Source organism: Metarhizium brunneum, chromosome 5 (assembly GCF_013426205.1).
Source record: "Metarhizium brunneum chromosome 5, complete sequence".
NCBI lineage: Eukaryota > Fungi > Ascomycota > Sordariomycetes > Hypocreales > Clavicipitaceae > Metarhizium > Metarhizium brunneum.
This window is the reverse complement of record NC_089426.1, coordinates 3474591-3492001: the sequence shown is the minus strand read 5'-3', so window position 1 is coordinate 3492001 and position 17411 is coordinate 3474591. Positions and strand designations below refer to the sequence as shown.

The following is a 17411-nucleotide window of genomic DNA, read 5'->3' as shown; positions in this document are numbered from 1 at the left end:
CCGTCATCTGTCCCCAAGCTGTCCAGCCCAACCTGCTGATGCAGCGCGACTACCGAACTCGCCAAATGTCAAGAACCTAGGTGCCGCCTGTCGGCCTCGCCCACCTGGGCGTACCTCGGGAAGCCCTCGTGTTGGAACTGCAGCAGAACCGTTGGTCATAGACGGGGTGACGAGTTGACAGTCACACCAGATGACATCACCCATAGGCTTCCTATCGCCCTTGCCCCTGGAGGGAGGACGCTTTCGACGAGATGATGACTCTTCCTCTCCCCCCTCCAGGGACGCAACGCCTCACAATACCCAAGAAAGCCCCATGGAAAGAACAATTATTTCGCAAGATCTAGCACCAGTTCGGACCCTAGACGGCCTGTCATCCACTCCCCAAGGCCCTCAGGTACCTCAACGACGCCTGGTGCTGCCTGACCCTTTGGCTTGCCGGTAACATATATATCTGAAACTGCATTGCATGCTGTCTGTCGACAACAATTTGTGCTGACATCATCTCATTTCTCAGGTTCATTGAAGAAGACCCGTGCGTATCTGTTATCGAACAACGATGCATTCTTGGTGGCTATGAGTTATACGTGGTTGAACAGTGGGCATGCTCCCGCCAATCACCGACCGTAGTCATCACAACCTACACTGGAGACGAGAAACACTGTATAGTAGTTGGCATTGTCTCCATCCCAGAAGATCAAAATCTTTGGTCTCCGAGGCTACGCTTATACTTCAAAGCCGCCAATCAACACAATTCGCGCCCCAAGGAGACGGGCCTGGGAGAGTTGATGATTACGAACTTGAGCAGCTTCCCCTCAGCTCTCACCGTAATTCCGGTCCCGGATGGAGACGTGCGGAAGCATCGTCAAGTCTTCTTTGTAAACGAAAATCTCAAACGATTGGGGTGCTCAGGCCGCTCCGGCTTGGCACTGACAGACCCAACTGAAGCAACACAGGCCAAGTTTCACCAGCTCTACAAGACAAGCGACCGTATTCCTATTCTACAGTCTGTCGTCGAACTCATCAAGCTATGTCAGGTTGCACTGTACATGTTTGAGAAGCTGGACCACCAATACATTGACGGGTTACTATGCGATGCTACGGAGAAAGCAATCAACAACTGGTGGACAGAAGTTGGTGCCGAGCACTACAACTTTGAGCCTACTGACGGAATCCTTGGTCCCTGTACCGTATCAGCATTACTGGGCATGTTGATGGGGGCAAGGAATCGACTGCACTGGTACGGCGCACCAGTTTCCAAGGATGTGTTCGAGATTGAGTGCACAAAGAGAGGCGTGGCTTACTTTCAGAAGCAACAAAAATTGGAAAAAACACGCCGCCTTGACCGACAAACAGTGTTCCGTTTGCATACAGCGACTGCCAAAGGTGCCGCTGCTGAGGGATGGGGAGTGCAGAAAGCGGTCAAATCTACCGTAACTGAAATTGGAGGCAAGAGGGGTGAACTTGTCATAGACATGGTCTCGGGCAAAGACAAGGGTGGTCTGGCGGACATCGAAACAGTGGACATTGACAGATTCGTCAGCTTGGTCTATGGAGATCGACCAAGATGGCTTTGGCATGGCAAGACCCGAAGGTCTGTCGCTGATTCCTTTGGTAGCGGCGATCCAGAGCTCGGCAGCATGTTTTCTTCTGGGAAAAGTGAGGCTTCTGATACTATGCCAAAGCGGACACACGCTTTGCTTCTCGACGAGGAGTTGGGGGGTCGGCGTAAAGAAGACAATAGTGCAGCGTCTTATCCCACCTATTCACCCGGCTCCGTCAGCAACATGGCAGATGCGTCAGGCGAGAGAGATACACTCCGCAGGGGAGTCTTTAAAAGCGTGGCGGATAAAATGAGCGATGCCCGCTCTGGTCTTGGTCGCATAAAAGACGCCGTGGGTGGCAACCGAAAAGGCCATGCAAGCAAGTTGTCCGTATCTGCAAAAGAAGATTTCTCAGATGGAGGAAACGGAAGCGCCTTGCTGCCGTCAGCTTCACAAACCTCGGTCACGACACCTAATCCCCCTATTGCCCGCGCATTCACTTGGAAGAACAAACCAGAGGAGTATCTTGCAGCCATCAGGCGGGGTGATGACGTGCTGCCCAGTCAGAATGATGATGCGCAATACTCCGGAACATCAGCAAGGGATGCAAAACCTGACGAGAAGTCTGGTGACGAGCTCTTGGCCGCCGGGGAGTCGGACAACAACCTTAGTCGCATCGGTTCCGAGATTCGCAAAGGCGTCAGTCACAAGGGATTTTCACCCGCACCGTCTGTTAAGGACGACAATAATCTCCGAGGACCTTTGTTAGAGAAGGAACAAAAGCCGTGCCGCAAGCAAATTTCCGTTGCAAGGCGTCGCAGTTGCGGAATTGCTGACCTGACCACGAAGCACATCACAAATGAGAGCCGTTGGCCGCGCCGGATGTCCTTCAGTGACGCGGAAGAGGCCATTTTAACGTGGGAGGAAGTCATTGACTTGACTGAGACGATGGACTACCTCACTTGCGTCGAAGCTCATGCAGAAGCCGCCAGTCATCTGAATCATCTTATTGAAGAAATTGTTGGCGATGTCGGGCCCTGGGTCGAGGACAAGATTAGAGCAGTAGAGTTCCTCAACGAGCGATACGGTCAGGACAAAACTGAGCTACAAGGCATATATCATCGGCTCAACGAGGCCTGTCAACGAATTCACTACAACTCGGACGAGCTCCTAAGTGAACAGCGTGAAAATCTCACCGAAAGCGTCAAGGAAATTGAAGTGCTCCTGGCGCGTCTGGAATACGAAATCAACGGCCTGTCCCAAAAAGTTGCCGATGTTGAAGACAGCATTCAGAATTTTGAGCGGCAAGTAGATGACGTGGAGAGTAGAGCAGCAGAGTTGAAGGCGACGCTTGAGACAGAAAGCTGGCCTCACTGGTTTGTTCGCACACTTACGGGGATAGGGACTGGACCCAACATCACACGGGAGCCGTAATGGGTTTTCCACCATGCAGTAATGTTTTGCCGCATCACTTTCTTCTTTTTTCAAGCAAGGCGCAGATTTTACCATTTGTTTTTTTATTTCAAGCAAAGCATATCGAAAGATACAAGGCGTTTGTCGAATTTCAAGATGGATACCATTATTGTTGGTGGGGAGACGAAGTCCCAAATCATGATAGTTTATATAGATAGCATCGAGTAATTTACAAATCGTTTTATCGCGATGCCCATCCGCATCAAGTATCCCAACCGTCTATACTCGTACACTAGCTCCCGCTCCGGACCGAGCTCAAGTCCCTCCCTCCCAACGTCTCCCCCGTATCCGCCTCCTATTCAGTGAATCCTCCCTCATCTCGACCCCGGAGAGCGCCCCCTCCTCCAAACAGCTTAGAACAAGCCCCCGCCGGCCTGGGGCGCGCCGCCCATGGCCTGGCCCTGCTGCTGCATAATCTCACTGACCTTCATCGACGTATCCAGGAACTTGGCCGTACAGCGGTCCAGGCACACCGACTCGCCCTTGTTCAGCTCGCCCTCGCGGTAGTCGGTAGGGATACACTTTTTCTGGCAAGTCTTTTGAAGACTGGATTTTAACCCCCGTCAGCATTAAACCTTCAGTTCAAGTTTTGGGGGCGGGGGCAACGGTTTTCGTACCGGTTGTATGTGTCTGCCATCATGCGCATCTCGCCTTCTACGGCGGCAATCTTCTGCTCCGAGGTGGGCTGCTGGCGTCCGATGCCGAGGAAGGACATGTTGGCGGTGGCCGGGGTGTGTGTGAGGGTCGGGGCGGGTGTTTTTTGTTTGTCTTTTTGTCGTTGAGGAAGGAGGGATGGTGGTTGGGACTATGTATGTTGATGGGGGGATGCTGGCCTTGACGTAGCCTCGGGGGGATAAATTTTAGGGTGGTGATGGAGTGCTTACGTTATGATGAATGCTTATCGATAAGAAGGAAGGGAGTAGGGGCGCCTTGGTGAGTTGGTTACCCGGTAGGATCGGTGGTTGGGATTCTGCATGGATGGATGGATGGATGTTTGGTATTGAAAATATTAATGAACATGAGGCCAGGAATGAGTTTTAAAGTTTTTATTTGATTGTATTGCATTGTTTTATTATGCGTGACATCATGTAGTTTCAGTCTTCTTGATTGTGTCTGTCAAGTATTCCCTACTACTCCCGATCAAGACTAGTGTCTGCCTACTTCTCAAAAGTAATATTCTTGGTCCTTGTCCACTCAGCTAGTCCTATTGAGCCGTTGAATCGTCCATAACCACTTGCCTTGGTGCCGCCATGAGGTAATGAGGTCTCATCATGAACACTCATGCTGTTGATATGGACTGCACCAGTCTCCAGTTCCGCGGCGAAACGCAGCCCTCTTCTTAGGTCTTCAGTGAAAATGGCGGACGTCAGCCCATACTCTGTGTCGTTGGCGATACGGATGGCTTCTTCCTCGGATTCAATCTCGATTACTGAAACGGTAGGTCCGAAAGCCTCCGTCTTGTAAATGTCCATCTCGGAAGTGACGCCGCTCAGGATGACGGGCCGCAGCCTGTTGTGACTAATTTCCTGAGCGTGGATGTCGCCGTACAAGGTGCTTGCCCCGCGCTCAGTGGCATTAGAAACGAGCTGCTTGTTCTTTTGGGCCGCGGCGGTGTTGATGAGAATGGGCGCATCTCCATCAACAGGGAACATATTCGCAACCGCAGCGGCGAATTTCTGCTGGAAAGCATCGCTTACGGCCTTGTGCACCAAGATTCTCTCTGTGCTCATGCAAATTTGGCCGCTGTGCAAGAATGAGCCCGTCGCGCATTGTTTGGCAGCTAGATCCAAATCTGCGTCTTCCCAGACTATGGCTGGAGCTTTGCCGCCGAGTTCCAAGACTACTGGCTTAAGATGCTCCCCGGCCTGCTTTGCAATGATTCGACCGACGTTGGTACTGCCCGTGAAGTTGATCTTCTTGACATGCGGATTGGTTATCAAGGAAGATGTAACGGCCGCCGCGTCGGCGGGGGCGTGAGCAATCATATTCAACACACCATTAGGAAGTCCAGCTTGATGAAACACATCGACAATCGCCCGCAAGGTTTTGGGGCACAGCTCGGATGCCTTGAAGACTACAGTGTTTCCCATAGCGATTGGATATGCAATCGATCTGGTGCCAAGGATATACGGGGCGTTCCTGTGCTGAAATGTGAGTGATTCATCTTGGGGAAGTGCGTCTAGGGGCCTGGATCTCTTACCATGGTGCAATGGATAACACGACACCATAAGGCTCGTGCATGACAATTGCACTTCTGTTGCGGTCAACTGTTGGCGGAAACGAGCCTTCCATAGTTGGGATGCGGCCGGCGGTGTCTTTGAGGAGGTCGATTGTTCTGCTGATGTTGAAGTCGACCCAGCCTCGCGTAGCTCCAGTTTCGTCAGTCATATGCTTGATAAGATCGTCGCGACGGCCCTCCATAACTTCGGCGGCTTTGAGAAAGATGTCTTGTCGCTCATAGGGCGTTGTTTTGCGCCATGACTTGAGAGCGTCGGCCGCGGCATCGACAGCTCTTGCGGCATCTGCTACGGAAGCAGCACCACATTTGTGGATGACCTGGCCCGTAGATGGAGATTTGACGTCGAAGGTCTTGTCTGGGAAGTAGTCTTGGCCATTGATGACGAGCGGCAAAACACCAGCAGTCGCCATGACGTCTGGTTGTTGAAGTTGTATAGAATAAGAAGACAAGTTGCGTGACACTTGGCTATTGCAGTTCCTGGAATGCGTCACCGTTTGCGGGCTTGGAGAAGCGCAACGAACGAACGATTTCTAGAGGTCGGCACAGCAAGTGTCATGCTTTAATGCTCCCGGCGCCATTTAAATGATTCAGGCCTCATCAGGGGGATCGGCAGTTGCGGGTTGCAGGGCCCCGCATTATTCCAAGCTGGAGGTTCAATCCATCAATTGTGAACTGAATAAGCAATGAGATATAGTATGACCGAGCACAGATCCGAGGAGACTTCGGATCGATTCCGACGACCCCCACCGCCAATAACGAGAGCTTCCGAAAGCTTGGGTGGGCTTGATGGGCGGAGTTAGGGAATATGGTGCTAACTATTAATCCGTTCAGTCTTTTTTGAGAGCCACGAGACTACATCCCGAGCATACCGCGAGCTGGAGGTGATGGAAGACTGATGGGATATCGGCGCCCACTTGCATTATTCATATATTCATAAGCTCACGAGACTCAAGCTCAAAGGGGCCCAGCCGCCAAATTTCATCCGAAACGCTGCAGAGCGTCGGGTTCCAGTAACGGCTGGGAGACAGCACAAGTGTTGATACGAACCGTTTCTGCATCTACGGTGAGCCGGCTGGCAGATCTTTGTTTATGAGAGCTGAGCTTACCAACTTGTGGTTGATCTGCTGGAAGGGCAAACTGCACCTCCGATTTGGATCTCGAGGACTCAACATAAGTCGAAGGCAAGGGGGCTGGTTTCAAAGTCCTCTTCTGTGGCGGACGAGAAGACTTAACTTCGACCATTGTGTTGAAGAAATGGCCGCGTATTCTCTGGTATATGGAGTATCAAGATGTGGTTGCGAGACACGGCATCAAGACACACTTTATTATTGACTGAGCAGAGTATACCCGCTGTTACCTCGGATGCAGCACAGAGTTGGAAATGATTGGGGTATGTACCGGGCGAGACGAGACGATGGGACGAGGCAGAGCTGCATGACCAAAGACCCTACCCTGAGAGTCTGAGAGTCTGAGAGTCTGAGATATGGAGCCTGACACCCGAAGCTCGAGGGCCCTCAGGCACCAATACTAGTAGTACTGCCATGCTGCCGTGCTGCCGTGGTCGGTGGTCATGGTAGCAACATTGAACTGTAATGACTCTATGAGGACATGGCGCGGGCGGGCAGCCCAAGACGGCGCTGGCACCTGGTGACTGACTCGAGGAATTGTGATTGGGCCGCCGGATAACCATTTATGTAAAAAAAATCCAATCCATCTACTCCGTACGGAGTAATGCCCAGCAGGAACAAATGGGGAAGTGGACACGCTGCAGCCAGTCAGAGGCGTGGCATTGTCGATTGCAGCACCAAAGCATGCTTCTTCGGTCGGTCGAGCACCTACCGAGTACGTACTGCGGAGTATGCAGAAGTTGTCCCGAGCAGAGCATTGAAACGTGGAGATGGATGGAGAACCGCTGCACAGGATGCAGGCATCGAACGCCGTAAAACGGGGAAAGTCCGTCTACGTTGTGGCTTAATCGCCGAAACATGTAACCAAACCTCGCCTGTGTATAGCACATATCCTTTATATGGTTCTATCCGTCCTACATCACTCATAGCCAATTGCCCGTGACCATCAGCCTCATTCGGCCACTCCATTGCTCGCGTCCCTCCTCCATTTATACGGAGACATGCTCCTGCATTTCCGGGTTGTGGTCGCCTCATTTCGGCGGCGAAAGTCCGGTGACGGTTTCCATCGACCCTTCTCAGGAAGGAGTACGGGGTTGAAGGCGCCGCTGTCCACCAACCATGCGTGCCACACGTGACGCGTCTCCCAGCAGGCAGCCAATGAGGGAAGCAGTCCACATTTGCTCCCCCCCCCACCACGGCGTACCACGCCTTCTTTTTTTTTTCGTTTCGTCCCCGCTCCCGGCTCCAGCAGCCGTTGCCAGCCAGCCATTCAACCCATTGTGAAGAAGAGCTGCGAGTTGGTGACTGGACGCTACTCCGTACAGACTTATTGACTGGGTCGGTTTTCCTCCACCTCCAAGTCGAGTCCAACCTTCCACTCCATACATCGCCAACATCGCCTCCGCGGTCGGCCCCCCTCCCTCGCCGCCGTCGACAGTACTTTCAACAACGTCGTCCAATTCCTCTATTTGGTCTTGTGAACATTCTTCTCGCACAATATATATTACACCCGCTGCCTGCGCAACGCGATACCGCCCCGTGCAACTACCCCGCCAACTAGCGTGCACCCATCCTTGGCCTTGGGCTGCAGCGCCTCCGTGTTTCCGCCTCTCGCATCTCCAAGTTGTTGTTCGAAACTGCGACGGCTGTGACGCTGTCGCGCCCTTCGCAGGTGCATGGACGGCTCTCCAATTGTTGCCCGCAGAGGGGCGTCTCTCAGCCCAACGAGCCCCATGAGCGGTCCCAAGAGAAAGCGAAGCGGGCCTGTCAAACACGAGAGCAGTCCCGGCAGCGCTTTGGAAGACGATCACGGTGACCATGGCGACCATGATAAGAAACGCCAGCCCGGCGTAAAGAGAGCCTGCAACGAATGCAGGCAACAAAAGGTGAGTTGCATCGGAATCAAAGACGGCCGTGGCCTCCCACCACCACAGCACCAGCTTCCGTCGCCCCGTTTGCTCGGTTGTACGCTAACAGGCAATCTTTTTCTTCTTTCTTTTTGTAAAGCTGCGGTGCGACGTTGTGCAGGAACCATTTCAGAGTTGCTCTCGGTGCAACCGTCTAAAGCTCGAATGCAAGATCGAGTCCAACTTCAAACGAGTTGGCAAGCGCTCCAAGCACGCCGAGATGGAAAAAGAGATTGAGCGACTGCGGCGCAACATTGATCGAGCAAAAGCCCAAGGCTTTGTGTTGGAAGCCGGCGATGACGACGACATGAATTCCCCTGTGGCCCCGAGCGCTACGCCGTATACACACACCCGCAACACGTCCCTGATGGGTTCGGACGAGGCCGTTTCTTCCCTTCTTCATCTCAAGAGAGGCGGCGCATACGCCGCACCACATTACTCGTACGAGCTAGAGGGCGTTCGACTGACCGATGACAATGTCACCCATCTTTTCAACGAGTTCTTCGCCTACTACCACCCGTTTTTGCCCTTTCTCAGCCCGCAACAGCCTCCGGAGCAATATAACCAACAACACCCGCTGCTATTCTGGTCCATTATCGCAGTTGCGGCCCGTCGCTTTAGCCCGAGGGACTGTCCGAATCTTCTCACCAATTTGTCGAGCCCAATGACCCGGTTCTTGTGGACAACAATCGGCGAGGTGCCCAGCAACTACCATGTGGTCAAGGCCATGTGTTTGCTCTGTACGTGGCCGCTGCCCACCAGCACTACCACGTCAGACCCCACGCATATCCTCTGCGGTGTCATGATGAAGACGGCAACTGGCATTGGATTGCACCGTCCGAATCACATTAGGGATTTTTCGAGGGTGTCAGTCGAACTCAACAAGGAGCAACTGGCCGATCGCGTCGCTACCTGGGCGGTATGCAACATCGTGGCGCAGAATATTGGAACGGGATACGGACAGCCAGCATCGACCTTGTATGACTGGACGCTCGCCCTCCGTCCTGGTGACGACCCAGCTCTTCATCTGTCAACGGATCTCGAAGCCCGGCTTCAAATCGAGCGATTCTGCGACAAGGTCTCCAAGGAGATGTATAGCAATGCCAGTGACCCCAGAGGTGTTGCCGGCGATGAACACCGTGCCATGCTTATGCGAGTCTATCGTCGAGACTTTGGCGAGCTCCAAGCTTCAGTCATGTCTCAGCAGCTTGGGCCGATTGTCAATCTGCATCTTCGAGCCGCGGCACTTCACATGAGACTGGCCGGCTTCTTCGATTCCAGCAAGACTCCGGGTTATATGGATGATCTCATGGGTCTTTGGAGAGCGGCATCTAGCTTTCTCGACGAGCTTCTCGAAGTGGACAAGGTCACTTCGCCGCGAGAAAGGGGGCGCGGCACGATTTTGCTGTATGCGACCAATTATTTGCAACAGATGCTTGTTGCGGCTGGCTTCACTTTGCTCAAGCTGATGAGATCGTTCTTCTGCAAGACAATCGATTTTGATCGCGGTCGGAGCCTGTTCCACCACTCTGTCAAAGCTATCCGGGCGACCAGCGTGGTTCACAATGATCTGCAGTGGCGCTTGGCTGAACTGATGGTGCAGATGTGGAACGGGGCTCGTCTGGATAACCGGAACAATGCTTACAATCCAGACGATGACACGGCCGTGCAAATGGATGATAGCCTGCAGCTCAAGGTCCGCTGTCGTCACAGCATGAGCCTAGTGTTTGATTCAGTCTGGCGGTGGAGAGAAGAGTACCAATCTCAAGGGCGAGGAAGCCTGGAGAGTAAGTACTACCCAGGCAAGTTTCACAAGGGAGCCCCAAAGCTGCTATTTTGGAGGTTTTGCTAATAATTGCTTCCCAGACACGAAGCATCCTACTCATCCGGACTCGGCGAACGAATCGTCGGCCTCATCCTCGCAGCTTGACAGCACCCTCATGCCGTCCCATCCTCTCCCTCCATCAAGCCTGTTGACTGCAAACGGGGCCTTGACACCCGGTGCTACCGGCCTGTCAGCAGCGGCAACTGCCCCGAGTACAATGATTGCTGGCATGCCTTACGATTCGAATTACGACTTTTTCGATCCACAGCATTGGATGCTGGACGGCTTGGTTGATTTTAATTACGGCGGCTTTGTGCCTCCGCTTGAAGGAGCGTAGGACTCAGGGTGTGCACTGAGAACAAAAGGTGGCATGCACAGTGTCTTCCCCCCCCCGGCTGGAACCTAATTCGGGGGGTTTTGTTGCCTCGAGCCCCGTGACTTATTTGCTTGCTATTCTTTTCTCTCTTCTCCAGTCCTGCTCAGCTTGCTCTATCAGTAGTAGTCTCAGCAGTATTGATCATTTCACATCCACACACGGCATTGGCATTGCAACTGCTACTCGATATTTCCTTCTTCCGCGTCAATTTGACTTCTTGCCAACAGGGACAAACCCATTGCGGCCCAAGAAACAGAAACAAGCAAGATCATTATACAAATATGCAACAGGGGGTTTGTTGGCTGTGTTTTTGCCTTTTCTTCTTGTCTTTTCCTTGGTGGGTCTTGTTTTTCTCCCAATTCAGTGCATTCGTTTCGCATGCAGGTTGAGCAGCGAGGCGTAGGAAATTAACACCCCGCCGCGAACATTGTGCTTTGAGCCTTTTGATTTTATTCATTTTCCTTGTTTCCTTGTTTCATGTTGTACGGGCGGCTATTTTTTATATGTTGTTATACTTGGCGGATGGGAAGCCAGTGTAGAATACTTGGTCCGATACCCCTGCTAGGCGGCCCTGAGGGAGAAAAGGGTCGAGTTTGCTCCGCGGAGAATCGTCCTGCAGATTGTTGGTAATTATCTCCCCCTCCCCTCCCTCTCTCCCGTTTTGAGATGAGAAGTCCACTTTTTTTTTGATTTTTTTTGATTGTGTATGTATCATGGGTTTCGGGGGGGGGATTGAGTTTGGTATAATAAAAGGAGGCTGGGCGATGTTCTGCTGTCTACTACGTAGTTATGAAGGGAAGAATTATGACATTTAAAACAAAGAGATATCCTTCGTAATATGGTGAGCCTGGTCTGCTGTGATATTCTGCCACTAGTTATGCACAGTGTCGCTGACCACCATTGCCACAGCGCCACAGCGCTATGAGACAAACGAGTAACTCGAATGTGATTATCGAGGGTGCAAATGCTGGTACTCAACTCTCAGCAAGTGGTGTTATTTACCGACCTGACCGGGCTGGTAACCTGCCTGTCGTCATGTACTTGAAGCTCTCCAACTCTGGCACCGGCGAGGAGACAACATCATGCGGACGGGGGGAAAAAGCCCGCCTGGCCCTATTTTGACTAAATGGCCACCAACACCTCGTGTTATTTTCAATCAAAATTGGCCGTTACTTAAACTCTGACTTTATAGATCTCGTTGCTGTCAAGCACCGCCGCATGTATCAACTACCACACGTCGAACTTGACCAAAGTAGACCTTGCAAGAACTCCTCGGGGGGTATTAGAAGAATCGACTCGATGCAGCTCGATGGACTCTATTCCTGGGAGACAATCAAGAAGCCATTGCGTACAAAGATACGAGCACAGGCGCGGTAGGAATCTGCTGTGGTCAGAGGTCTTGAGGCATAGGAAAAGTAGTAGGAGCTTGACTGGCTTGACTATTATCCGGCGGACCGTGACGGACTGGATGACGCTGAAGGAAAATGCCTAGGTGGAAACGACGACCAACTCAACACCCGGACTTGCTACCATCTTCCCAGTAGGGCCCGGAATTAATATTTATCTGTCGAGGTACATTTATTCTCAACTACATGAACCTGATCTTATTTACCGACTGTCTTTCGTACCAAAAGTTCGTCAGAGTCAAGGCTCGTTGGTCGCTTCGCAAAAATAGCTTCGAAGAACTGGCTCCGAAGAACAAAGCAGCAACTTTGACCAGATCAAATGGATCGGCCACTCGTCCCGACCGTGAAGCCACCACCACGCGTGGCTAGCAGATGTGGCGACTTGGTCTGGTGACAAAGTGCCCTTGGAAAGCTTTTCTGCGCACCACCGCTTGAAGCCCCTAGCTGAAAGCGTTGTGATGAGTCTACATACATAATCGATAGCACGGAACCCAATAGACGGATATTTCGGCTCTTATTGTCCCCCATGTGCTCCAGATAGCTTACTTGACCGATATGCACGACCTACCGTCCATGCAGAACAGGACTGGCGGCATGATATCGTGAGGGACCTTGTTGATCTCGAGACCTTCAATGTCATCGACGCCCCTGTTGGCCATGGAAACTTGATTGATCTCGAGACCTCGGTTGACTAGGCTTCGTGGTCTCGCTGATGGGTACCCAGACTTAGCCAAGGCAAGACACGGCTCATCTACAGCATGGTCCATCTTGAAAGGGATGTAAAATTTCCGCAGACTCTAGGAACCGGCGGGCTGTGCTGCCATGACTAACCGATTAGTAAAGGTTGCTGCCAAATATACCTCGACACGATATGTCAGGTGAAGGAGAGGCCCCCAGAAGCGTCACACGGTAAACGTCATGATCGTCTTGTACACCATCCCTGCTGGCCGCTACGTGAAGGGAGTCCCCAGCCCAAAATTGGCATCTGCGGGCGTACCGCCGGCAAGGCAATACTTACCCGGCGGCTGGGGAAGTTCCTGTTTGGTCTGATTCTCTTGATATGACAGCGAGAGCATCTACTTGTGTTTTCCGGGCGGCATGGGGCACATACTCGTGCAGAAAGGGTTCACAATGGTTTCGTAGACTCCCGCTTGCTCCGTGGAAATACGTTCCGCATTCCATGATTCATTCATAATGTCCATCATTCAAGATGAGGACAAAAGCCGAGCCCGACTACTATTGGGTGGCGGGCATGATTAGGGGACGAATAGGGAGAGTGAGCAACATGGCCATGGGAAGGATTGGACAGGCTGCACTCGGGATTTTACATAGCGAGGGAAGCGTGCGTATGAAAAGAGTCCGGGGGATGGCTGTCGGCTTCGAGACCCGTCCATCCTGTCAACGGCTGTCTCAAGCTCAAGCTGTGTTCAAGGAGCCTGGTGTTCAATGCGCCGAAATGAGGAAACCCCCCAAAAGAGGTATGTATTTGGAAGAGAGCGTTGCTCAGACCATCTCTCGCAAACACGACCGCGAGCTTTTCCGGGCCGTCTGCTGAGGAAAAAGGCAAGAGGCAAAAATAAAAAAAAGCAAAAATACGAAGAAAAAAAAAAAGTCTCCGGGGCTTAGCAGGAAAGAGAAAGGTCGAGCACGCTACGCCAGGTGGTAGCTCAATAGTTGAACAGCCGTGGCCCAGCTTGACAGGACAGACCGGAGCATACAAACTCTATTTTCGTCTGCAATGGGGCTCCCGGCCACCGCGTCTTTGGTTTCGGCCGAAAAGCACATCCCCATCCTTGCCTGCCTTTGTTTCGGCAACGCACGCCCCTACTGATCACGGCGAGATCACCATGGGGCTCGTCTTGGAGGCTAGGCAACGCCTTGCCGCTCCATTTGGTTGGGTGGAAAAGTGGAAAAGAGGCCAAGGAAACATTGAAACCGGGCTTGGCAGCACTTGAGTCGAGTCCGGGTTGCTGAGTTGACAGGAGACAAGGTGCCTTTCGGAGGGGGGCGGAAGGGCAGCAGCACCCTTGTCGTCTGAACGGGCCAACGGGGTTGATGAACTAGTCATGGATAGAACATCAAGAGGGAGAGGAGGGGGAGTGTTGCTAGATTGCCCAGAGTTATTGGAAATGGTGGCCGTCGGGCTCGGCACAGAGAGAGTACGACATGTCCATGGTCGTGGTCATGGCCATGGCACTGTCATCGATGTGGAGGCATCATTTGGACCCAACGGCTGTTTTCCCCTCAAGTGGTAACCATATCCTGGCAGTGGCCAGGCCGTTCTGGCAAAGAAATGCCCTCGCGGACACACGGACGCCCCCCAAACCGGTGCCTTGAACCTACTCCGCGTGCATGGTTCTGATGGAGTGGAAGGGTCCCTGAACTCGAGATCGAGACGGATATTGAACTCCTGATAGCAACTGCCATGACGGTGGGGAAGCGTAAAAAGAAACTCGGAGAGAGAAATGAAATTACACCTCGCCGGTTGTTGTTTCATGTCTTGACTCGTTCTTCAGGAAACATAGGTAGATGCCTTGCCGGAAATGGGACCCTGGCCATTTTATCGTCTTTTATTCCGGGCGAGTAAAGAACCGGAAAGAGCAGAAGCCTTCTCTTTGGACAGGGACCAATGACAAGTTCTTTCCGTTTCGACTCTGGTGGCGGTCTAGGTTGCGCCGTAAGGCTGGGCAACCCCATGGCAACAGTCCGTTGTGCGAACCCGTACGGATAACCGCTCCGAGAGCTTTGCATTGGTACATACAAGAATCGGATGCCGCATTATTCTGGGCAACTGAATGTTGTCTTGCTGTTGGCCCTTCGACATGTTCCTGCGTCTCAGTAGACGTTGGTATATCCCATCGCGTCCCATCACTTGCTTGGTCCTGTCTGTATGCGCACGTACGTCCGTGAGCTCTAACGATGCCCGTTTCCCCCGTCTTCTACCTACACCTTTTATTGTGTCGGCTCTTGCGGCTTATAGTACTCCAGAGAGAGATTCGAGACCAGCCGAGGAGGGTGGCCACGAAACCATGATTCGTACCATTGGTACGGAGTACCACCAGACCAACGCTTGACACTCTGGCTGCGCAGTAGTAAATTGGTTCAATAAATGATTGTGCAGACGGGGCGAGCCGCTCGGTAATTGCCTTCATTGCTGTTCTTTCTTTTGCATCTTCTGCTGCAGCCAACACGATGGCATCAGTTTAAGGCTGACCGTCAGGTGATGCTGTGCTTTGTTGCTGGATCTGGTCGAGAGCACCCACGTGTCGATCCAGATACCTGGTAGTACTTTAAAATGATAAAGAGACATTGAAGTTGCATGTTTTGCTTCTGTGCAAAGTCCCAAGGCCTCTCCAAGGTATGCGCAAGGTATCACGACCTGCCAAGCTGTCAAAGGCATCGCGATTTGGGTTCGTGTTCGTCCACTTGGCTGACTTGTCTGCATGGTTACACGCCCAAAACACTCCAGGCGCGTTCCATGTGTATGCATGCCGTAGGGCTATAAATTCGACTTGAAAGGCTGTACTCGCGGCCTGTCTTGTCGATGAGGCGTCTCTGTAATCTTGCCGGAGAAGGGAAGCACGTCCACTTCCGGGCCACGGCCTGCCAGGACGTTATTTTGGGTATCACTGCTCGACCGGCAATCCTGTAACCCCCTTTCGTCCAAACTGTCCAGATACATTCGCCGAAGGACCCTTTCATCCGACCCTCGGCTCTTGACTGCCTATAAGCACACACCCCTCTCGTCCTCCCCGCAGGCGCGTGGTTTAGGGCCATGAGCCATTGACGATAGGCTGATAACGCATTGTAGTCACCCTTTCTGTCCATTGGACTGCTCAAGATCACGTCGGGGTATTTGCCGTTGGGATTTGGGAGGGTACATGACCGCGCCAGGGTTGGGAGAGCCAGCAAGCACCCACAGCTTTTAGTTTCAAGGACTAGACGTTCATGGCCAATAAATATCTGCCATCTCCAGCACGGTGTGGTCACAACTCACTCACCCTGCCGTTTTTTTCCACAAAAGCACGCTCCCGGACAGCTTGTTTTGAAGAATGTCGACTGCGTAATGTACCCGGCCTCACATGGGAGTGACATGACTTGTTCCTCTTGTGGCCAAGAGCCATCTAGACCAAGTCCGGATAATATAGATTCGGCTTCGGAAACCAACTTTCCGGCTCCAAGCATGGAAATGGATTAGGAGGCCATAAAACTTGTCACAACGCCGAATAGTGCCGCGGGAGAAAGAGCCTGAGCTCTCTCCTGACAAAGGCCGTGACAGTCGTTACAAAGGCGCTCAGAGAGCTTTCTGACCGAGTTGAACTGAGGTATTTCAAGACTAAATTTAGCTTTCTTTTTTTGACTTTATTTTTTTTGACCGCCTGAACAAACCTCTACAACACGAATCGACTGTCCGGAGGGTGGGCTGGTCAAGTTCATCGCCAATGAGAAGACTGTTGAACCGAGGTGAGGGTGGCTCATGAGACATGGAGGTTCCCTGACCGTTGCAATGACATCTCCTTGCCGCTGTTCGCACGGCACTCGCATTTACTCCACTCTGGAATTCGATTCCGTACCGTTCGGAGATGTCATTGGAGAAGGGTACTCTGGACGATGAGTCGGGATGGTGTAGGCCAGCCACCGGAATCCCTGATCCCTCTCCTGAGAATGGCAGGAGCATCGCCGTCACAGAGCTATGACATCTGAAATCCGGACTGAGGGGGTGTCAAGTAGAAGCAAGCAAAGCGCAATAACAGTAACAGTACTAATAATGGAATACAGGATTCGCCTTGGCACACACCCCTTCCAGAGACGTCATGGCAACGAGTCCAATTTCAATGGACAGCGGAATGCCATCAGCAACAAAGGATCCGCATTTCGCTTGGCATAAATTGAGGTTGACTGGAGGGAAGGTTCAGATCAGCGAGCGGCGAGTTGGCATGTGTTGTTGGTTCGTGCCTCGTTACGGCCTTCTGCCGACACACACGAATGCCTGGTCCCTGTGGTGCCAGCGTCGGGAACGTGTTTGAACACTTTCAGGCTGAATGAAGAAAGCCAGGTGCCCACTGAGGCGCTCAGGAAGCTGATGCTGTGCGGTGTCAAGATTCCTTCGGCTCCAACATGAGGTAGAGACGTGCTTGCCGGTGCATCAACTGATGAGTAATGGTAGCATATGAACGCTGAACAGCAGCCTGTCGGCCATGGACCCAATTAGTGAGATCCAAAGGCTCGAATTCAGTCCGCGGTAGCAATGCGTAATCCAGAGACTGAATATCCCCTTTCATGTTCGCATCTTGTTGGCTGCAATATGCCGAGGCTCGACAACCCCCGCGCCTCTGTTGATGAAGTTATATGTGCTATGTCTACATGGCCTGGCCGTACAGCACCGGTACTTCGACAGCTTTGGGCCACCCAAACGAAGTGGTGATGCAGGTTTCTGTCCTCAAATGGCAGAATTTTTGGATGCAAAAATGCTGCTCAAGCTCTCATCGTTCGCCCCAAGTCCTCGGTGGCGCCGAT

At 52.4% G+C, this 17411-nt stretch overlaps 5 protein-coding genes across 5 annotated transcripts; 2 read left to right on the top strand and 3 right to left on the bottom strand.

The window, feature by feature from the left end:
• Nucleotides 1–313: 313 nt before the first annotated feature.
• On the top strand, nucleotides 314–2975 carry STB2 (the record flags this gene model as incomplete). The annotated part of the gene is made up of 2 exons (XM_014686283.1): nucleotides 314–438; nucleotides 515–2975. The coding sequence occupies 2 exons, from the start codon at nucleotides 314–316 to the stop codon at nucleotides 2973–2975; spliced, it is 2586 nt and encodes an 861-aa protein (XP_014541769.1).
• Nucleotides 2976–3367: 392 nt separating this feature from the next.
• On the bottom strand, nucleotides 3368–3729 carry TIM10 (Mitochondrial import inner membrane translocase subunit TIM10; the record flags this gene model as incomplete). The annotated part of the gene is made up of 2 exons (XM_014686282.1): nucleotides 3368–3560; nucleotides 3632–3729. The coding sequence occupies 2 exons, from the start codon at nucleotides 3727–3729 to the stop codon at nucleotides 3368–3370; spliced, it is 291 nt and encodes a 96-aa protein (XP_014541768.1).
• A 442-nt stretch (nucleotides 3730–4171) lies between these two features.
• vdh_1 (Vanillin dehydrogenase) lies at nucleotides 4172–5663 on the bottom strand (the record flags this gene model as incomplete). Its single annotated transcript, XM_014686281.1, has 2 exons — nucleotides 4172–5153; nucleotides 5215–5663. The coding sequence occupies 2 exons, from the start codon at nucleotides 5661–5663 to the stop codon at nucleotides 4172–4174; spliced, it is 1431 nt and encodes a 476-aa protein (XP_014541767.1).
• A 2450-nt stretch (nucleotides 5664–8113) lies between these two features.
• LEU3_1 (Regulatory protein LEU3) lies at nucleotides 8114–10449 on the top strand (the record flags this gene model as incomplete). Its single annotated transcript, XM_014686280.1, has 3 exons — nucleotides 8114–8266; nucleotides 8388–10074; nucleotides 10154–10449. 3 exons carry the CDS (start codon nucleotides 8114–8116, stop codon nucleotides 10447–10449), a joined length of 2136 nt encoding a protein of 711 aa, XP_014541766.1.
• Nucleotides 10450–16990: 6541 nt separating this feature from the next.
• On the bottom strand, nucleotides 16991–17176 carry G6M90_00g091130 (uncharacterized protein; the record flags this gene model as incomplete). The annotated part of the gene is made up of 1 exon (XM_066131391.1): nucleotides 16991–17176. The coding sequence occupies one exon, from the start codon at nucleotides 17174–17176 to the stop codon at nucleotides 16991–16993; it is 186 nt and encodes a 61-aa protein (XP_065987520.1).
• Between the last annotated feature and the right edge of the window lie 235 nt (nucleotides 17177–17411).